Here is an 18391-nt window from a genome sequence, read left to right as displayed (position 1 = left end):
CTCGCATCTGCAGGACTTCCCTGCTTGTCCTGGCTTTGTACTTCTGCATTGACTTTCTGTTCAACCCAAAGAGATACCTTTAAAGATCTGCAAAAATTGTTTTCTCTCCAGGTTCATGCTCCCAGTTTCTTCCTAGTCCTCGTCTGTTTCCGGAAGTTCCATAACCTTCAAAGGTGGGACCCAGAACTCAACCTGTAGGCACGGGCGTGAAAATAAGCGAGTCCGTAGAGCGTGGCTTTTTACGGGGCATCAGCAAGGATAGGAGGCAGGGTGAGCACCTGGAGGAGCAGGAAGACCGGAAGCAAGCCTCGCCCGGGAGGCGGCAGCGGGGCAGAGCCGCGGTCCTTCGTGGGCGTGGAGAGGCTACAGGTGTGGTGTCTCAGCACGCGGTGATAGAGGGACAGGCTGAGGGTTGGTTCCACCCCTTCTCCGCTTAGCTGTGCCCGGGGACCGCACTCTGGCCCAGCGCCTGCGGCTGGTGAGCCTCCCGCCCTCCGGCAGCCCTTGCTGGGTTTCTTCCGCGCAGGTCCGTTCGCGCTTCTCTCCCGTCTCGCTTGGCCATTGGTCGCTTCCGCCGTGGCCCCGCCCACTGCGGCCCGGCCTCCGTCCCTCCGTCAGCGCGCTGACGTCCGCCCAGGGGCGGGGCTGGTGACGTGTTGACGGAAGGTGGAAGGCCAAAAGTGTCAGTGCCAGCGGGGGAAGGCGAAGTTCATTCTCAGCCCCCACCCCTCGGGTCTTGTCCGAAGGAGGGAGCGGTGACAAGTGAGGGGGATCCAGTGCTGTAACAGGAGAAAGCGTCGCCTCCCCTCCTCGGTTCCTGCACAATGGACCCAGTACCTGCCACCGTGCCTTCTGTCTCTTCCTCCCCGGGGGATTCAGAGCTTCTGGGACCCCTGTCAGTGCTCTACGCAGCGCTCATAGCGAAGCTCCTGGAGGTGACGGTCCCCATTCCAGGGGAGGGCCCCCAACTCGGGCAGGCTGGTGGAGGAGTTGTGAGCGGAGCAGGTGCCCTGCGGGACTGGACGAGGGAGACAGGGAGTGTGCCAGGCCTGAGACAGACAGGACACCGCAGTGCTGTTTAAGGAGGCGTGCGCGCGGGGGGGAGGGTGCGTATTTGAGAAGATGTCATCACCTGTTCATTTTTTATTGAGCACCTGCAATGTAGCAGGAGCTTTTACTTTCTGGTATGCACTCACCATCATAACAGCTATCGCCGCGTCCATACGGTCCTCCTTTTCCAATGACTCGCATTGTTGGGGTTGGGGCCAGTCTGACAATTACCTGTGTAGGTGTAGAAGGCAGTGAAAGCTGTAGAAGCAGGCAGGTATTTAATGCGGTGTCTTCGAGGAAACATTTACAATCAGGGCATTGAGTTTTATAAATGACAGTTAAATTCCGAGAGGTCTAGACCAGTTCTCAGCTGTCTGAGGATCCTCAGCATTTGTCTATGTGTAAGAGTGGAATGGAATTTAGATCTAAAACCTTAGAGGAAAAGCACATTACGGTATTTCTGTTACTTATCATCATTTCAGTTTTATTTGCAGCCATAAAAGTTGATTGCTTTTGTAGTATTTCAGTGTTTGTTTTATGTGACTTTTTAAAGTCATAACAATCAACTAAGGAAGGAGAGTGTCATCCAGAGGGATTCTAGCCATGTGTAGAGAATGTGATGTGATATGTGGTGTTGCAAACTGGAAGTACCTGCACAGCTGCAAGATGTTTAGATTCATGATGTTTAAGAACATTTCAAACCAAACAGGAAATGTGAGGCCACCAATATCCGATCTTGATTGAAGCAGTGGAAGCTGTTAAAGATTTTTGAGTGGTTTGTTGCTTATCTGATGGAGATTGTTTTAGAATTTCTGTGCATAATTCTTTGTGGCTGTGCTGTTGTAATTTTTTTTTTTTATGGTTTCCCATTATTGCTAATGTATCTGTTTCAGCTTCTTTCTACATTGCCTGGTGATGTTCAGCCGGGACCTGATTTTTATGGACTGCCGTGGAAGCCTGTACTTATCACTGCTTTCTTGGGGATTATTTCATTTGTCATTTTCTTCTGGAGAACCATCCTTGTTGTGAGTAAATTAAATTAACTTATCCATTGACTCATAAAACACAGGGCATATTTTGTAATTATTAGGTCTTTAGTTTCTTTTTCAGTTCCTAATATGAACACAAATTAGTGCATATAATTTACATGGACCTTGTAAAATAATTCATTGGTAAAAACTTAAGTGAACAAGACAACACATGTATAATCTCTTTTTTAAAAATATTTTATTTATTGATTTTTAGAGAGAGAGGAGTAAGAGAGAAAGAGAGAAGGGGGAGGAGCAGGAAGCATCAACTCCCATATGTGCCTTGACCAGGCAAGCCCAGGGTTTTGAACCGGCGACCTCAGCATTTCCAGGTCGACGCTTTATCCACTGCACCACCACCACATGTATAATCTCAATGGGAAAACTTCAGTTTATAAATCTCTTATATCAAAACCAAGATATACAATGTTGGTAGAATTGAGAACTCCTACATCCATCCTGAAAAGCAATTTCATATGTATCAGAAACCTTAAAAATATTCATATCCCTTTATATAGTATAATACCATGCCTAGTAATCTACTTTAAATAACCAATCTTGTATGAGGGTGTTCAGTGGAACAGTACTTATTTAGAGTGAAAACTTGGTACAACCTAATGATTCATAGTAGGTGGAAATTGTACATCCATATAATGCGATATTAGGCAAGTCTTAAAATTTATGTGTTTCAAAGACATTGGGGCACAAAAATGCTTACAGTTTAATATTAACTGGTAAAAAGCAGAAACCAAGGTGTAGATGAACTTATATAAACATAATACTATACATTAAAAAATGTTGCAAGGTAATAGAAGTAATGGTAAAAATACTTAACTCCAAGAGAAGAGGTCAGTTTTCAATCTCTTTTCTTATGTATATGTATGGCTCACAGATTTTCTAATTTTAATCCATGCTATTGTGCTCAGAAAATATTTTTTTATTTGGAAGTACAGATTACATAGTATCCAAAGACACACTTATTAAAATTTTTATTCCTTACAGTCTTTCTCTGTGCTGAATTTGTCTTTTATGCTTATCTATGTATATATGCTCATACATATTCATACTTATGATTATAGTATATGTTATTTTGTTTTATAGTTATCTGACATAATTGGGGGAAAATTATTTTGTGTAAATAAGCTTTGCGGGTACAAAGCTTTCTGTTTTAGTTGGTGCTTAACAGTTCAAGTGGCCCAAGTATTGGATGCATATTTTTTTAAAATCGAGTCTTCTTTTTCTGATTTCTTAATTTTATCAGACAAATCATTGTTAATAAACTTTCCTTGCCCAAATGATTGTAAAATTACTTTAAAAAGGGTCTTTAGCTTGGCTTCCTATAAAGACTCCTCTAACCTTCTGGGGGTTTTCCTCAAAAAAAAGAGAAAATAGAAAGGGTGACTGGAAGTAAAGACGTTTTCTGTTCCCCACTTTTGTTTCTCCTATCTTGAAGTCCATGACACCGGTTTAGATTTTCACAGGGTCTGCCGGCTCTGTGTCCTAAAGGCTGCTTCTCAGCCTCAGCATTTGACTTTGGGAACCTTGGTCCCTACTCTCAGTGGCCCGCTGCTTCTTGCTTCCTGCTGTTAATTTGGGTGAAAAGAGGGTAATGGAAACTTACTTTCTTGTTAGCAAGACTCTGTCGTTAGAGAATAATTTCTTTCCACGTGGGAACTCTGTGGGCATTTTCCTGTAACAACATCAGTTGTACTATAATAATATTGAAACATCATGGATGATTTGTGGACTGATCTGAGTATTTCATCAAAGTATCATTTGAAAGAGAAATTATGGGTTACAAAGACATTTATTAACATTTATTTATTTGAGTACCACTTAGATTTTATTATCCTGTAATTAAGTGCTGTCTTTAGGAGATAACTTAGATGTTAGCCATCTCCTTTCCCATTCAGGTTTATGACCAGTTTTTAGGGGTTTGGGGAAATCAGATAATCTAGCTTAATAGGCTTCTAAATTCAGCCAATAGTCAGCTTTGAATAGGATTTCTGAGATGTTTTCTGATAAGAGGAAGAGGCATATTTTAGTACAAAGATAATGTATTTAATTTTGTCTTCTTGAACAATCATTGTTTCTAGACCTCATTCTGGTCATTTGGGGTTGTCAGAGTATTTCAGGTAACTGAAGCATTCATATATATATATATATATATATATATATATATATATATATGAGACAGACAGGAACGGAGAGAGATGAGAAGCATCAATCATCAGTTTTTCATTGCGACACCTTAGTTGTTCATTGATTGCTTTCTCATATGTGCCTTGACCGTGGGCCTTCAGCAGACCGAGTAACCCCTTGCTCGAGCCAGTGACCAAGCTGGTGAGCTTTGCTCAAACCAGATGAGCCCGCACTCAAGCTGACGACCTCGGGGTCTCGAACCTGGGTCTTCCGCCTCCCAGTCCGATGCTCTATCCACTGCGCCACTGCCTGGTCAGGCCACATCATATATTTAATAAGAGAATATTATCCATTTTCATTTTTAAAGTTAGGTGCTTATTTATCAAGATTGGTACTCACTTGATAGATATATAAATGTATCTTTTCTTGTGAAATGAGATATTTATCTTATTTCTTTTATCTATTAGAAACTATGAAGTATCACTACCAATTACATTTGAAATGCTTTTTAATCTTTTTCTAATCCTTGTGGCTCAGTAGGCTGAACCAGTTGTTAAATTTTCCTGTAGTTAACAACTTGACTGTTGTATTAGAACTATAATATTTCTAATAAAATGTATTAAATAAAATTTAATTTTCTCTTTTAGGTAAAGAGTCACGTTTACCAAGGTAAATATTTAGGCTGATAGTTTGACTGTCCTTTATTGATGGTCGATATGAGTTTTACAAGCTAGTATCACTAGTAGATACTAGTATCACTAGTAGATACTAGTGATGTCTGATGGCTGATTGACTTTCTAGCTCCTGAATATTTTACTAGTCCTAGTTTGCTAGCTTGGATGACAGAGTAGATGGTGATGCTACATACACACTGAGATAGGGGATGAGGCGGAATAAACTGGTAGTAGGAAGAAAATTGGTTTAGTTTGGGGTAGATTGACTTGAATTGTTAATATAATGCAAATTTATTACATATGAACAGTTTACAGTTATTTTTTGTTTGTTTGTTTTTTTCTTCTTCTCCAAGTGAGAGGAGGAGAGATAGAGAGACAGACTCCTGCATGTGCCCTGACTGGGATCCACCCAGCAACCCCTGTCTGGGGCCAGTGCTCTACCCATCTGGGGCCATGCTTGCAACCGAGCTATTTTTAACACCTGAGGTGGAGGTGCCATGGAACCATCCTCAGTGCCTGGGGCCAATGCGTTTGAACCAGTTGAGCTGTAGCTGTGGCAGGAGAAGAGAGACAGAGAAAGGAAGGGAGGGGGAAGAGGTAGAGAAACAGATGGTGGCTTCTCCTTTGTGCCCTGACCAAGAATCAAACCCGGGACTTCCACACACCAGGCTGACACTCTACCACTCAGCCAGCTGGCCATGGCCACACTTTATAGTTTAATAAATGTAGTGTATATATTATATATGTAGATAATTTGAGGAATAAGAGATACAATCAATATGCTGTACTTTCTGTTTCTCTTTGCAATGATATTTATTTGAAATGATCACAGTTTCTGCAAAGAAGGTGCCTCATGAAGGGAAAGATATTGAGCTAAAATATTTTACTGTATTTCCTGACTCTGAAATAATTTTAATTGGAATCTCATTGAAATAAAGGTTCTTATATTCTTAAAATTTTTTTTAATGATAAAAGTGAAAATAAGCTGTTTTAATTGGATTGAGCAAGTTATGTTAATGCAGGCTTTGCACCAAAGTTTCTCAACTTGGAAAACAATTTACCCTTATTTTTCCTTCTACCATATATGTTTTATTCATCATTCTCTTTTCAGTTTTACATACAACATTGGTAAGTTTCCTTAATCCTCCCCCCCACCCCCCAAGCTGGAAACCAGGAGGCAGTCAGACAGACTCCCGCATGCGCCTGACCGGGATCCACCCGGCATGGCCACCAGGGGGCGATGCTCTACCCATCTTGGGGCATCGCTCTGCCGCAATCAGAGCCATTCTAGTGCCTGAGGCAGAGGCTACAGAGCCATCTTCAGCGCCTGGGCAAACTTTGCTCCAGTGGAGCCTTGGCTGTGGGAGGGGAAGAGAGAGACAGAGAGGAAGGAGAGGGGGAGGGGTGGAGAAGCAGATGGGCGCTTCTCCTGTGTGCCCTGGCCGGGAATAAAACCCGGGACTCCTGCACGCCAGGCCGATGCTCTACCACTGAGCCAACTGGCCAGTGCAGTTTCCTTAATTTTTTTTTTTTTTTTTTTTTTTTTTTGTATTTTTGTATTTTTCTGAAGCTGGAAACGGGAAGAGACAGACAGACTCCCGCATGCGCCCGACCGGGATCCACCCGGCACGCCCACCAGGGGGCGTCGCTCTGCCGCGACCAGAGCCACTCTAGCGCCTGGGGCAGAGGCCAAGGAGCCATCCCCAGCGCCCGGGCCATCTTTGCTCCAATGGAGCCTCCGCTGCGGGAGGGGAAGAAAGAGACAGAGAGGAAGGAGGGGGGGAGAGTAGAGAAGCAAATGGGCGCTTCTCCTATGTGCCCTGGCGGGGAATCAAACCCGGGTCCCCCACACGCCAGGCCGACGTTCTAACGCTTAGACAACCGGCCAGGGCCAGTTTCCTTAATTCTTAATGATTCCAATGTTGGCATTGTAAGCCCTTGAAATCTGTCTTTTTTTAAAAAAAATTATTGTGTTTACATAGATTCTAATTTACCCCTGAATACATCCTCCCCTCCCCCGTGTTCTCCAGTACATCCCCCCCTCCAGTCCCCCTTCCCCGCAACGCCCTACCCCCTTCCCTCCAGGATTTGCTTTTCTGCTCTCATCTCATCCTATCATTCTCTCATCCCCTTTCCCTCTGTCCACTTTCCTTCTGGACCCTTTGATCCTGCCTCTGTCTCTATTCCGCTCCTCAGTTCATATTGTTCGTCAGATTCCTTAAATGAGTGAGGTCATATATTCTTTTTTTTTTTTTTACAGAGACAGAGAGTCAGAGAGAGGAATAGACAGGGACAGACAGACAGGAACGGAGAGATGAGAAGCATCAATCATTAGTTTTTCATTGTGCATTGCGACACCTTAGTTGTTCATTGATTGCTTTCTCATATGTGCCTTGACCGTGGGCCTTTAGCAGACCGAGTAACCCCTTGCTCGAGCCAGCCACCTTGGGCTCAAGCTGGTGAGATTTTGCTCAAACCAGATGAGCCCATGCTCAAGCTGGCAACCTTGGGGTCTCGAACCTGGGTCTTCTGCATCCCAGTCCAACACTCTATCTATCCACTGCGCCACCTCCTGGTCAGGCGAGGTCATATATTCTTAAATTTTAATAATGTTTTTACATTCTATTGTTCTTAACTACAAATTGCTTGTTAAACACTGATAGTTAAGCTAAGAAGTTCTTTTCCCTCTTAGTGCAGGATAAGGTCATTGTTGCATATACATTGGGTAATTCAGTTTTATTTTGTAATCATAATCATATTAGGGATTTTCTCCTTTTTTTAGTTACTGAACAGCAAATTTCTGAGAAGTTGAAGATTCTCAAAAAAGAAAATGCAGATCTTGCACAAAAATTGTCAAATTATGAACAGAAGGTATAATTCTTTTAGTTATTTCACCTCATGGTTCCAGCTTGAATTATTTCCTCCTCCTGTCTTACAGTTATTATTGTATTTTTAAATCATATTTTTAAATGCCATTATTTCCTACAGACCATCAAAATTTGAAGCAATTATCTTATGTGTAAAGAATTACATTTTTTTCTAAGGGGTCACCTAAGGGAGATAAGTTTTGATAGCTCTGTATTCTGGATGCTTTATTTAAATAGATCAAAGAATCTAAAAAACATGTTCAAGAAACCAAGAAACAAAATATGATCCTCTCTGATGAAGCAGTTAAATTTAAGGTAAAAGTTCCTTATTCTTTTGAGATAACATTCTAAAAACTAAAGGAAAATAATGAGTAATCATTATTCATCTTAATACCTATTCGTATAGGATAAAATCAAGGAACTTGAAGAAGCTAAGGAAAAGCTGAATGATAATGCTAAAAATCTGCGTCTTATGTTAGAATCTGAGCGAGAACAGAATGCCAAGAAAGAGGACTTGGTAAGAATTTTGCTGCTAGGTGTTACCATAATTTGAATTGCAATTTATTTATTTTTTCAAACCATTTTGTAGATTGGATGGGTTGACCTCTGCATATTCCCATGTTGTAGAATATGTAAGATTGGGAGTCAGGAAAGTTGAACCTACTTCTTTCCATTTTTACAGATTTTTAAATGCTGATACCATAGGTTATTATTTTTATGGTCCTAGGAAGTATTTTTGTTCTCAGTTATGTGTAATTTTCATATTGTTTGGCTCAATCCCCAACACATTCAGAGCAAGTAAGAAACTGTAGCCAAGTTCTATACTTTGTTTTATTTGTGTGGTTCTTTTTTGTGACAGAGACAGAGAGAAGGACAGATAGGGACAGACATACAGGAAGGAAGAGAGATGAGAAGCATCAATTCTTTGTTGCAGCACCTTAGTTGTTCATCGATTGCTTTCTCATGTGTCTTGACTGGGGCAGTGGGCTATAGCAGAACGAGGGACCCCTTGCTCAAGCCAGTGACCTTGGGCTCAAGCCGGCAACCTTGGGGTTTTGAACCTGGGTCTTCTGTGTCCCAGTCCGACGCTCTTATCCACTGCGCCACTGCCTGGTCAGGCGGTTCTGTTTTTAAAATAAACTTTTAATATTAAGACGGTTTTAGAATTAAATAAAAGTTGCAGCAATGGTAGAGAGGGTTCCTGTATATAGCACACCTCCATCACTCAGCAGTTGCTCCACAGTAGTCACCCTCGCCACCCTTTGCATACTGTATTCTGGAAGGAAGTCACTTTGCACAGCCCACGGTTCGAGTGGAAAGTATGCTCCACCTCCTTGGGGAGGAGGGATCTTTATAATTTATTTGGACGTTTTCTCTATGTGAGATTTGTCTATTCTCAAGCCTAGCCATTTTTAATTCACGCAAAAGAATGTTTCAAGTGACCTTGGGATTTTTTTCTCCATCACTAGGGAAAACCATTGATTTGATCTGGTTTACTTGAAAGTTTTCCATCTTCTTTGCTTTCACCTCTTTGGTTATCACCACATTTTCTCTTAGCCTGGAAGTTTGTGGGTGGATGGAAACACTTATGCCTCCAATTTACATTCTGTACTTTTCTTGTAAGGCTAAAACTGGATCACCTGCTTTGCATGATATGTAGGGGATGGCTTTTTTTTCCTTTTTCTTTTAGCATAAACCCCAGTGTTTCTACTGAAATCCTAATATATGTTTTGTGGTTTTTTTTCCCACATGGCAGATACTGGAAAACACGATAGCTTTAGAGAATTTAAAGGAAGTTATTGCGATGAATGCCTCCGAACTTTCAGAGGTAACGGTGCCAACAAGTCCTGCAAGATATTAATACGATGTCTTAGTTTTATCGGGTGAACAAAATATATGTGCTGCTAGAATAGGCAAAAAAAAAACACAAAACCCAAACTATCTAATGTCCAATTGGGAAAGTGTAATTCTTTTTGTTGCTTTTCTTTGGAATTAATTCACTAATAGGAGTGTTTTTGCACTAGGTTCAGATTGCCCTTAATGAAGCTAAACTCAGTGAAGAGAAGGTCAAGTCTGATTGCCATCGGGTTCAGGAAGAGAATGCGAGGCTAAAGAAGAAGAGAGACCAGGTAAGTAAAAGTTAACATCATCGATCGTGGAAACTAGAGAACCGAACATCATTACTTCCTTATGATCCTTTTTCAGCTCTGTTTTTAAGGAAATGAATATGTATGCAGGATTCTATTCTTAGCTATGCAAAGTTTAAACTGTGCTCCCCAAATTGGGTACATGTGTACGTCCTCCATCTGTTCTGATTTTCTGTTCTGTACAATTTCTTACAGCTAGCACAATGTTGAGTCTGTCCTGTCAGATTCTAACCCAGGGGTCCCCAAACTATAGCCCGCGGGCCGCATGCGGCCTCCTGAGGCCATTTATCCGGCCCCCGCCGCACTTCTGGAAGGGGCACCTCTTTCATTGGTAGTCAGTGAGAGGAGCACATTGACCATCTCATTAGCTAAAAGCAGGCCCATAGTTCCCATTGAAATACTGGTCAGTTTGTTGATTTAAATTTACTTGTTCTTTATTTTAAATATTGTATTTGTTCCCGTTTTGTTTTTTTTACTTTAAAATAAGATATGTGCAGTGTGCATAGGGATTTGTTCATAGTTTTTTTTATAGTCTGGCCCTCCAACGGTCTGAGGGACAGTGAACTGGCCCCCTGTGTAAAAAGTTTGGGGACCCCTGCTCTAACCCATCATTAACCTGAAGAGCCTCAAGGGGGTAATGGAGTTGCTTCTTAAACTAAAAAAAAACGGTTTAAGCAGTTACTACTTCAGTGACCAGAGGCAAGACTATTACATATTAGAATCTGGGAGACTGAAATTGTGCTCTACTATTCCTACTGGGAGTCAGTTATTGGATGGGCTGGAATTTTCTGAAGGATACAGTAAACTGGATCAACTCTTTTGACAGCCTCTGTTCTCACTGTAATTTTGAGGTTGGAGCCAGTCTCCCTTCACCCTCAACCAAAGCCTTAGCCCATCGTGACAGACCCAGTAGGAGCCTGGCTCTGTACTAACCCACCTCATTCAAACAGTACCCATGTCTCCAGTGCAAATGCCCTAATTTTGGGAATTCACGTGTTTTAACTTTCAGTTGCAGCAGGAAATCAAAGACTGGACAAAATCACATGCTGAGCTCAGTGAGCAAATCAGGTCATTTGAGAAGTCTCAGAAAGATTTGGAAGTAGCTCTCACTCAAAAAGATGACAACATCAGTGTGAGTTCACTCTCTTGAACACATGCTTATTCTTGTGACTTCCTAAGCAACCTGCTTAATTCAAACTGAGAGGTTCTTTCTAATACTCTTTTGCTGCTTTTCTAGGCTTTGAGTAATTGCATCACGCAGCTGAATCGGTTGGATTGTGACTCTGAGCACCAAAGTAGAGGAGGGAATGAGTCAGATGAATTAGCAAACGGGGAAGTGGGAGGTAAGATGAGTTTCGGGGAGGTTGGTCCTCTTTTTGCCTTCCTGTCTTTAAGTACACACTGGGGCTCCTTTTTGGCTAACTGGATTTCCTCTTAAGCTTTAGAGGGGTGGATGCACGTGACTGGATTTGTATGTGTCTCTGTGCGTTGGGCAGAGGTGGCTTGCTGGGCTGTCGTGGAACAGTGGGCACACCGTGAACACTCATTCCACTTTCCATCCCACTAGAACTAGATGGGTGCTCTGGAGCTGCTCAGTCTGAGAAACTTTTTTCTCACCTTCATGGAGATGATGTTTGAATGTAGTGCTCATCATCTGTAGCTCTGGTTTTAAGGCCCCACAGCCACTTTTCAGAGTAGTGACATGGTGGCAGCCAGACACTTAACTAGGGTCATGAGAACGGAACCTAAAGCCAGCATGTTTCCTGATGAGATGCTTCTAAAACTGTTTCCCAAGTTGGATATTGCTTGCACAGTAGGCATTTTCAGTCCCATCTGGTAGCAGATTCTGGGGTGAAAACAGAGGAGTGAGTCATTCTAAATAAGATACTTGACCAGGTAGATGTGAGAGAAGAGCTTTGCCTCATATCTACATCCTTGCTTACAAACGACATAAATAAAATAACACTTTTATTGCACATTTTCATTGTACTTTCACTTTTGAATATAGGTTTGCGATTTTCTTAAAAGTTAAGTTGCTTAATCATTTCTGTTGGTTCATTTGTTTTTACTTTGCATGTTTAAACAGGGCAATTGTTTAGTTTGGGGGAAATCAAGAAAATGTTAAAAAGCACGTGAGGAAAAAGTAATGAAAACCTTTTGTGTTTTAGGTGACCGAAGTGAGAAGGTGAAGAATCAAATCAAGCAGATGATGGACGTCTCTCGGGTATAACCCTTTGTGTAGAACAGAGTACTGTCAATGCCTGTGAATTCTCATAGCCTCGCTTTAAGACCACTTCTCTCTGCTGCACTTTTTAGACACAAACAGAAATGTCGGTAGTTGAAGAGGATCTAAAACTTTTACAGTTTAAGCTGAGAGCCTCAATGTCTCTAAAGAGTGACCTGGAAGGTAGGTTACCATATCCTGGAAAGAGAAAGAATGGCTTCCTGTTTCCAGGTCTCTTCCTCCGTCTTCGCACTGCCCCCGCAAGGTCTCAAGTCCTTGCACGCATGCACAGCTCTGACGTCTGACCCTTTTACAGAGCAAATAAAGAAGTTAGAGGAGGATCGTAGCTCACTGCAGTCTGCCAGAGCAGCGCTGGAGGACGAAAACAAGACACTGAAGCAGAAGGTGGAGATTCTGAATGAGCTGTACCAGCAGAAGGAGATGGCGCTGCAGAAGTGAGATGGCAGGGTCCTTGTCCCTATGGTGTCATTTAACTAAATGTGTGTTCTAGTATAGATAACCTTGTCTTTTTTTTAAAGAGTAACAGTTTTTCCATCTATAATTAGCATAGAGTTGCCTTTTTCCCTTCCGACCCCATTTTCCGTAACTTGTATCTTTCTTCCTATTCTAACCAGTTGAGGGAAACTGTTGCCTGAAATTTATTTGGGGGGTGTGGTTTATCAGTGCTGACAGTTACTGCTGTGGAAGTGCTTTTTCTTTTCTTTTTTTGGCAGATCCTAACCCTTTCTATAGCCTTTAAAAATTCTGAGTGATTTATATGACATGATTTTTAGTAAAATAAATACTGCAAAAGGGATATTTAGTTATTGAAGATTTAAGTTTTGGACTTCATGTTGTCAGATACTCACACTAAACGTTATATAACGTAATTGTGCCAAGGATGTTGAGAGTTTTAAAATAAAAATACCTGTTTGGTTTGTATATTCTGAAATATACATCTCAGATTTGGAGTTAGGGATCGTTTTAAGCTTTTTCTTCCACAGAAGTACCCGAGTTCTCTAAAAAAAAAATAGATTATTAGTAGTGGTTGTTGCTTGTGTTTGCTGCTATATTTTTACTCTTTGGCATAACTGACTGTGTGTGGGAAGGCTTATCTTGCTAATAAGCAAAATTAATCTTTTTATTTTTTTTTCTATCTTTTTTTTTTTTTTTTTGTATTTTTCTGAAGCTGGAAACGGGGAGAGACAGTCAGACAGACTCCCGCATGCGCCCGACCGGGATCCACCCGGCACGCCCACCACGGGCGAAGCTCTGCCCACCAGGGGGCAATGTTCTGCCCCTCCGGGTGTCGCTCTGCCGCGACCAGAGCCACTCTAGCGCCTGGGGCAGAGGCCAAGGAGCCATCCCCAGCGCCCGGGCCATCTTTGCTCCAATGGAGCCTCGCTGTGGGAGGGGAAGAGAGAGACAGAGAGGAAGGAGGGGGTGGGGGTGGAGAAGCAAATGGGTACTTCTCCTAAGTGCCCTGGCTGGGAATCGAACCCGGGTCCCCTGCACACCAGGTTGTCGCTCTACCGCTTAGCCAACCGGCCAGGGCAAAATTAATCTTTTTAAATGCTTCGGTGGTTATTATTGCCTGATGCCATTAAACTTTGAAACCAAAATTCTTTGCTTACCAAGCAATTAGCTTAAATTTTCCAAATTTTGTTCAAGCTAGCTCCAAATACCTGATCTGCTTGAGAGAAATATTTCTCATTTTATTACCTTTGTATTTTTAAAGAGCACTTATCTGCCAATAACAATAATCTGGGTCACCTGAATGGCATTGCTTTTTGTTTTGTTGTTGTTTTTTTTACAGAGAGAGTCAGAGTGAGGGATAGACAGGGACAGACAGACAGGAATGGTGAGATGAAAAGCATCAATCATTAGTTTTTCATTGCACATTGCGACACCATAGTTGTTCATTGATTGCTTTCTCATATGTGCCCTGACCACGGGCCTTAAGCAGACCGAGTAACCCCTTGCTTGAGCCAGCAACCTTGGGTCCAAGCTGGTGAGCTTTTGCTCAAACCAGATGAGCCCACGCTCAAGCTGGCGACCTCGGGGTCTCGAACCTGGGTCCTCAGCATCCCAGTTTGACGCTCTATCCACTGCGCCACCGCCTGGGCAGGCAGCATTGTTTTTCTTTATGTCACAGTCACTGCTGCATCAGTCTGTTCAGTTCCTCAGTCACCACGTCTGGTTTGTACCCTGCTTGCCATCTCCAAGGTCACCGTGTTCCCTCTGACCCGTGCCATCTTTGTGCCAGGCCCTGTCCAAGTGCCTCTCTCCGGTTTCCCTGGTTTGTACCCCTTCTTCCAAACTTGGATTGATTTTCTCCACAGTCGCCAGAGTGAACTTTCTAAACTACACATCTATCCGTGTAATCGCGTGCTTAAAATCCACTGGGGCTGCTCTGTTTCCTTCGGGATCAATCCCAGACTCCTCAGCAGGCACACGGGGGTCCCCGCAGTAGTCCTGGGCTGCCTCTCCAGGTGCACGCCCTGCAGCCCCACTGAAATAAAATGTCCCCTGTGCCTCTGTCATTGCATGTGCCACTTCTCTGCACTAAAAGTGGCCTTTCACATTATTTAATGTAGCAATCTTCTGCCCAGTCACCTGTTTATGTTCCATAAGATCTACCTGTAAATAAATAGGTAGGTAGCCAAGAGCCTGGGGGCAGTCTCGTTTTTTTCTAATGTGACTCTTAAATGTTTATTTAGGTTTAAATCTACCTATTGGTATTTGCTTGCTATCAGACAGCCTGTTCTGTCTCCCTTTTCCTTTCCTTTTGAATTGTTCGAATATGGTTAATAATTTTGGTTTGCCGTTGATTAAGTTTGTTATTTATAGGTGGCTTTATGTGTCTTCATGCAATTACACATTAAGCCCACAACAGGTATCCTGCACTTATACTGTCTGACATAAATGAATAAATTTACCTCTTTCTATGTTTCAGCTCCCTCTGTATTTAGGTGCTGTTGTAGTAAAATATTCTAATTCTCTGTATATAATACACATATAAATCTTAATTATTCCTAAACCCCACAAGGCATTTTTATTGCCTGTCACAGGGCTGCCCGGCCAGTAGCCATGCGATTGGCACGTGCTTGTCGCTTCTGTAGTTCTCATCCAGTTCTGCTCTTCACTTTTGCACCGGGGTCACTTCGTTCTACTTGAAGAACAGCTTTTAGCGAAAGGTTTCTTCCTCTGTTTATCTTGTGTCTTTATTTTGACTCCATTTTTCTGCTGTTTGCCATTAATGCTGCTGGGGGTCATCAGCACCTCTTGAATTTTGGGGCCCTTTTTGTGTACTGATTCTGTCAGAGTCTCATCTTCTGAGATACCATTTAAACATTTTCATTTCCTCTCTTGTCTCCGATGTTCTTCCCTCTTTGCTTTATTCTGGATTATTTTTTCCTGACCCATCTTCCAGCAGTGTCAAAATCTCTCTTCAGTCATCAGAGCTGCTGCTAAAATCTGAGTTCTTCATTTCATTTACCATGCTTCAGTCCTATAAGTGACTATTCTTCTGCCAAAAGTCACACTTTCAACATTTACTTCCTTAAATATATAAGGCACAATGATTTCAAAGTCTATGTGCTAATTCCATAATGTGGATACCTGGTGGGTCCATTTTGCTTTTTAGATTTTGATCACAGTCTTGCAGAGTGCCCGTCAGTTTCGATTGAGTGGAAGAGATTGTACATGATAATAGTATTTGCCCATACATTAATCTTAGCATGTTACTAGGTAACCAGTATATTATAGCCACTCATAAAATGCTTGCTGAAGTATTGAATGGGCAGTTATAAACACCTAAACCCTTTTCTGTTTGGTGTTATTAACCCTTTTTACTATAGCTCTTCTCTCATTTTGCTTCTGATTCATAGAAAGTTAAGTTTCAAGTTAAGCATCTTTTAAATCCTAACTGTGCAAAGAGGTCCAAGAGCAAGAAAGTAGCAGTTTTAAACCATTAAATGTTGCAGCTGTTGTTCTGTTACAGTAGGTTGACAAGCTAAGACCAACCAGTTCAGTAGATAGTACGCTGATTATGGGAAAGTGGATTCTTTTTTTAATTCAACAGACATGGCCAGTCCTTAGGTTTTTCTCTTTCCCGTCACAACTCCATTGAAATTGGAAGTGGACATACTGGATCTGAAGTGTGGAAGTATTCTGTGGTTAATTGCATAGAGACAAGACTTTTTTTGTGTGTGTGTGGCAGAGACAGAGTCAGAGAGAGGGACAGATAGGGACAGACAGACGGGAAGGGAGAGACATGAGAAACATCAATTCTTCATTAGGGCTCCTTAGTTGTTCATTGATAGATTTCTCATATGTGCCTTGACCGGGGGCTACAGCAGACCAAGTGACCCCCTTGCTCGAGCCAACGACCTTGGTTGGGCTCAAGCTGCTGAGCCTTGCTCAAACCAGATGAGCCTGCGCTCAAGCTGGCAACCTCGGGGTCTCTAACCTGGGTCCTCCACATCCCAGTTCGACACTCTATCCACTGCGCCACCACCCAGTCAGGTGAGACAAGACATGTTTTAAAGCAGTGGTAGTCAACCTGGTCCCTACCGCCCACTACTGGGCATTCCAGCTTTCATGGTGGGCAGTAGCGGAGCAACTAAAGTATAAAAAGATAGATTTAACTATAGTAAGTTGTTTTATAAAGATTTATTCTGCCAAATAGCGAAAATCTGACATAAAGTACTTGGTAAGTAGTTATTATTATATGCTCTAACTTGCTGTAACTCTGCTTTATAAATTTTATAAAGTAAAGTTACTTCCCTACTTTATAAATCACCATTACTGTGGAACCAGTGGGCGGTTAGAAAATTTTACTACTAACAAAGATACAAAAGTGGGCGGTAGGTATAAAAAGGTTGACTACCCGTTTTAAAGGAATCTTTCTTCAGCAGACTGTCTTTATCATGGTACCGTCTTGAATTGAGTCTTTCCATGATAGAACTAAGAAAAGTAATTATAGGTCTTCCCACATTAGATATAACAGGATTATCCCTTGCTTTATTATCCTAATAAGCTTAACTGTATTATATCAATTAGTCTGGCTTCCCACATGGAAGTAAAATAAGCTTTCCTAGTCTCTAGCATAAGAACATTGCCCATGGGCCACATAGTGGTTTTTATACATATATTTGTTTTATTTATTAATAAGTAGAGAATTATGAGAAGTTAGAAAATGCAGGTGATTTGCTCTTAAAAGGCTAGAGACTCCCTTGCTCTGGATTTGTTTGGATGTCTGTGTGTTGGGGAGAGAATGGAAGCAGTAACGTCTGAATGGAGGCGTCAGAGGGCAGCTGGGTGGGAAGAGATACTCTCACTTGACAACTGACTTGCTCTTAGGAAGCTGAGCCAAGAAGAATATGAACGGCAGGAGAGGGAGCAGCGGCTGTTGGCCGCAGACGAGAAGGCAGTTTCAGCGGCAGAGGAGATAAAAACCTACAAGTGAGTTCAGCCTCTGTGGCCTGAAACTACAGTTGGCTTAAAAAAACAAAACATTTTTACAGTTTGTAGAACAAAATAGCACAGAAACATAAATAATAGAGAACATGAATACGTTCAATTCACACATGAAAAAAATCAATTTCAAGTTAACAAAGGAAAAGAATTTTCCAACACCCAACATTGGCAAGACTGTAAGGGGACTTCCTTGGCCATGCCAACAATTCTGGGTGGTTTTATGTGGTGGAGTCATTGTTTTAGGAGAGCAGTTTGCTCTCATGTGTCTCAGAAACCATTAAAATGATTGTGCCTTTGATGGACCCGGTACTCATAGTTCTGGGAAATTTTCTGTGGCTATAATTAAAGGAAGAAAAAGCTTCATGGAGGAAGATATTCATAGCAGGCTTAGTTGAGAATATATGGAAGGACAGTTAAAGAAATTATGTCAACTCAGAATCTCCAGCCATTGAATAAAGAAGGAAATGATGTAGAATCAGTTTTGACCAAATTGTACTCTTACTGTAACCGTGTAAAATACATGTCTGTGTTATGGATAAAGTCTCTAAAGGTACAGTCAGCGTAACGGGAACATGGTGAAATTGTTTAAGGTTTTATTCAGTAGTGCTTCATTGATAAAAGGAAGTGTACTTCTTAGGTGGCGGATTGAGGAATTGGAGGAAGAATTACAGAAAACAGAGCGCTCCTTTAAGAACCAGGTATATTATGCTCCCTCCAGCTGCAGAATTCTTAGGGGTCTCACACAGACTATTATAATGAATCCCTGAATGTTTTGTGA

The 18391-nt window shown here is 41.9% G+C and overlaps 2 protein-coding genes across 7 annotated transcripts in view; one reads left to right on the top strand and one right to left on the bottom strand.

Annotated features, from left to right (window-relative positions):
• Positions 1-514, bottom strand: part of TAF1A (TATA-box binding protein associated factor, RNA polymerase I subunit A) — a 63559-nt gene extending 63045 nt beyond the window's left edge. The window contains exon 1 of the mRNA XM_066237854.1: positions 78-514. The gene's annotated coding sequence lies outside the window, so the exon portion shown is untranslated. The remainder of the gene's footprint in view (positions 1-77) is intronic.
• The window catches only part of MIA3 (MIA SH3 domain ER export factor 3), a 47103-nt gene that overhangs the window by 23218 nt on the left and 5494 nt on the right, over positions 1-18391 (top strand). For 4 of the 6 annotated variants that reach the window (XM_066237767.1, XM_066237781.1, XM_066237776.1 and 1 more), the window contains exons 7-20: positions 1944-2075; positions 4868-4889; positions 7677-7765; positions 7999-8076; positions 8168-8278; positions 9518-9589; positions 9786-9890; positions 10918-11040; positions 11146-11251; positions 12077-12132; positions 12225-12315; positions 12449-12587; positions 17497-17598; positions 18251-18311. In XM_066237767.1, the coding sequence (XP_066093864.1) occupies positions 1944-2075; positions 4868-4889; positions 7677-7765; positions 7999-8076; positions 8168-8278; positions 9518-9589; positions 9786-9890; positions 10918-11040; positions 11146-11251; positions 12077-12132; positions 12225-12315; positions 12449-12587; positions 17497-17598; positions 18251-18311 (1287 nt within the window). Of the gene's footprint in view, positions 1-654; positions 936-1943; positions 2076-4867; positions 4890-7676; positions 7766-7998; positions 8077-8167; positions 8279-9517; positions 9590-9785; positions 9891-10917; positions 11041-11145; positions 11252-12076; positions 12133-12224; positions 12316-12448; positions 12588-17496; positions 17599-18250; positions 18312-18391 lie in introns of those variants that run through there. The other 2 variants (XM_066237800.1, XM_066237790.1) reach the window with 1 other exon arrangement.

This window comes from Saccopteryx bilineata, chromosome 1, assembly GCF_036850765.1.
Source record: "Saccopteryx bilineata isolate mSacBil1 chromosome 1, mSacBil1_pri_phased_curated, whole genome shotgun sequence".
Lineage (NCBI taxonomy): Eukaryota > Metazoa > Chordata > Mammalia > Chiroptera > Emballonuridae > Saccopteryx > Saccopteryx bilineata.
This window is presented reverse-complemented; position numbering and strand designations above follow the sequence as displayed.